At 41.2% G+C, this 3,185-nt stretch overlaps 1 protein-coding gene across 1 annotated transcript; it reads left to right on the top strand.

The window, feature by feature from the left end:
* Positions 1-916: 916 nt before the first annotated feature.
* LOC120736925 (transforming growth factor beta-2 proprotein-like) lies at positions 917-2,402 on the top strand. Its single transcript, XM_040037306.1, has one exon. The coding sequence runs from the start codon at positions 1,911-1,913 to the stop codon at positions 2,277-2,279; it is 369 nt and encodes a 122-aa protein (XP_039893240.1). The 5' UTR covers positions 917-1,910; the 3' UTR covers positions 2,280-2,402.
* The last annotated feature ends 783 nt before the right edge of the window (positions 2,403-3,185 follow it).

Raw genomic sequence — 3,185 nt, 5'->3', positions numbered from 1 at the left:
CCTGTGCCAACGGCTCGCAGAAACTTTTTCTGAATCAGTTCGACACTGTATTGTTCATCTGTCCCTGGCTCCCTTGATGATGTTAGGAGTCTTTCTTTCAGCTCTGTTGCCCTAAATAGAAAGTTCTGTGGGGACTCATTACTTCCTTGAGTGATATTTAGCAGCCGATGATAGAGGTCAGTAGAGCTATCCTCCTTGTAGTGTCCCCTCAGCGTGGTACAAAGTTGCATGGGGGTGAGGTCTGTTTTAATCTCCAACATATCACGGAGACTTAGGCCTGGGCTTATGGCTCCTGTTTTGTCCACAGTGTCTTTCTTGTCCTTACACAGGTCATTTTGTTTCAATCCCTGGCTGCTCTAGTTTGCATGTTAAATATACTAACCCCACGTTGCTTACCAATGCATCCATTGGAGTGTGGGAGTATTATACCTTATAACATTTAAATAGAAAGTCAAATAGAAATATTAATAACAATAAGCATAGAAGAAGAAAAAATCTTGCACAGATGGGTGAATGCTGTACAAAGGGTTTGAGTGCTCAGGTAGAATAGAAAATTACTATATAAGAACCAATCAATTTTCCATGATGTTTTTCTTAAGTTATGCAGCTCTTATTTTTTTCCTGTCATTTGGCAACCCCATTTCTGCTTTTGATTTTGGAAATAAAAACCACTAATCTCATTATGCAATTTTATTAAGATAATATGTGTTTTTGAAAATGTATGGTTTCAATATCTAAAGTTTAAGAGTCAAATTCTGGTTAAAAATAATAATTAAAAAAATCAATTTGTCTATTGTAACAGATCGTGGACCCATGTACACATGCCCAGGCCATATTAGAAAGGACAGAACCCCGGGTATAAGACCCCGCATTCATGACCTGTGATGAGCCAGCGTATTAGACTACTGTTGCCGCGCTGTCCCACTGTGCAAAACGAACACTCCTGTTTACTACAAATCGTCTGTTGACCTGGAATTGAAAGCATATCCTGCTCCGAAAAGTGAGGACGATAACTGTGGTTCAAAGCTGGTAGAAGGGGTAGCACGCTGTACGACCAGTCCCTTAAAATGGTCCCAGTAAACAGCCACTACTAACAATTTAGCATTTGTAAATAAGAAACGATCCTTCCTCCAGCTGGATGAGCTGAAGGGAGACGCTCTGCAGTCGTACCAAGAACAACCTCCGAGTTTTTTTTGCTGTTGGTTTATTGTTTTCTTTCTCTCTTTTTTAAAGTGCTCTGCTTTTGCAGGAAGACATTAGCGTTGTGAGAACAAGACTGGAGCTATTTTTGATTCGACTTCGAGGCGGCAGCTTAAGTTTGTGGCGCTGCTAAGAGCACGTTCGAGTTTTGATGCTAGTGTAAACCCATTTATCTGTCTGGACCATCAAAGCGCTGAAGTGTGACAGAGTGACTGTTTGGATTCCAGGAGAGCGATGAGAAGAGCGTTCGGATACTCAGGCTCGCTGAAGATAGCGCTTCAGGTTTAGGCTCCCCTTCGTCTCTCTCTCTCTCTCTCTCTTTTTTTTTTTTTTTTTTTTTTTTTTTTAAATCCGTGTGGGCTATTGCAGATCCGTTTGGTTGGTGATCTGGACACATTCAGTACCAGATTTACTCCTCACCCCCTTCAACGATTAAACAAGCCGGGAGCAGACCCTCGCTGTCCCACAGTAACGGATTCCTTTTTGGACTGAGGCAGTTGAATGGATTTTCCGGTACACTGCTAAAATTGGTTAAAACGAACTGTTCGAGATTCAAATAATTTTTCGGTACCAGCTTACTCGTACTCGTAAATGCTCCACTTTGATCGTTGATAAAGGAATATATCTGTTTGGCGATATTCAAAGGCAAAGTGCTCTTGATTTTGTTTCCTGATTATTTATTGTGATATTTGAATACGCTGGTGGAGAAAATGAACGTGTATCTCGTGTGCCTTTTCCTTACTTTGGATATAGCCACCGTGGCTTTCAGTCTGTCTACGTGCAGTACGCTGGACATGGATCAATTCAAGAAAAAACGCATCGAAGCCATCCGAGGGCAAATCCTGAGTAAGCTGAAACTCGCATCCCCCCCAGAGGACTTCCCTGAACCCGAGGAGGTGTCCCGGGACATCGTCTCTATCTATAACAGCACCCGGGACTTATTGCAAGAAAAAGCGAACGAACGGGCGGCGACTTGCGAACGGCAGCGGAGCGAGGAGGAGTACTACGCCAAAGAGGTGCATAAGATCGACATGCAGCCCTTCTACCCGTCAGAGAGTAAGTCTGTGTGCCCGCACTGATGGCATTTCAGGCCAAAAGGCACAACTTCGAATACCGCTGTTAGAATAGAATAGAATTCAACTTTATTGTCATTGCACAGGTACAGGGCAACGAAATGCAGTTTGCATCCATCCAGAAGTGCTTTAGTGATATAGATATATTACAATATATATTAGCAATAATATAGATATGTGAGTATATTACAGAAATGGGTCTATTATGGTATGTTATAATGTACACGGTATGAAGTATGTTGTGAATATTCTATAACTATAAGTATGTACAGGCTGTTACGCGTGTTTGTGATTCTTTTGGAAAATCCTCTCCATCACGCTGTGCTGGGAGAGTGTAAGGAAAACCAGGTAGTGCTAATATTAAAAATAAGCTACACTTTTTATATATCGGTCGCTTCTACTCTTCACGAGGCTGTGTGTTGCCTTGTAACTTTACCATTACACACTTGGTCTCTCACTCGAACGACGGCGTCAAGTGTGAGCTTTATTGTTTGCCCGAGTAACGTGATACCAAGTCAGCTGGCCACAATACATTTGTGAGCTTGAACTTATGGCACAAAAACAAGCAAATTACTGGACTTCTTGTTCGCTTCATCATGTCGCTAATTGAACTTGATATGTTTTGCTTCCTGGTGTACATATTGCACATGCAAGTTAATTTTCCTTCCTCCTTCCTTTATCTTAGGGCTAAAACTGTAATTTGAGACAAATAATTAACTAAATATATGGCCAGATTCTCTCAGGATTTCATGATAGATTAGTGATAATTGATTAGTCTGTTAACTTATTAATTTGGCATTTACCATCCAGGTGGAATGTTACCCGCATTACTCTGACCACTACAGTTTATATTCAGTCACACACACGAATGATTTAGTCAAGTAGGGTAACAAAAACATTCTTTGTATGTTA

Source organism: Simochromis diagramma, unplaced genomic scaffold (assembly GCF_900408965.1).
Source record: "Simochromis diagramma unplaced genomic scaffold, fSimDia1.1 OVJJ01000516.1, whole genome shotgun sequence".
In the NCBI taxonomy this organism is placed as follows: Eukaryota; Metazoa; Chordata; class Actinopteri; order Cichliformes; family Cichlidae; genus Simochromis; species Simochromis diagramma.
The sequence above is the reverse complement of the archived record's forward strand: the minus strand, read 5'-3'. Positions and strand labels throughout refer to the sequence as shown.

What these genes read in the sequence shown, in the direction of transcription:
- LOC120736925 (XM_040037306.1), top strand. Translation starts at nt 1,911, where the DNA reads ATGAACGTGTATCTCGTGTGCCTTTTCCTTACTTTGGATATAGCCACC.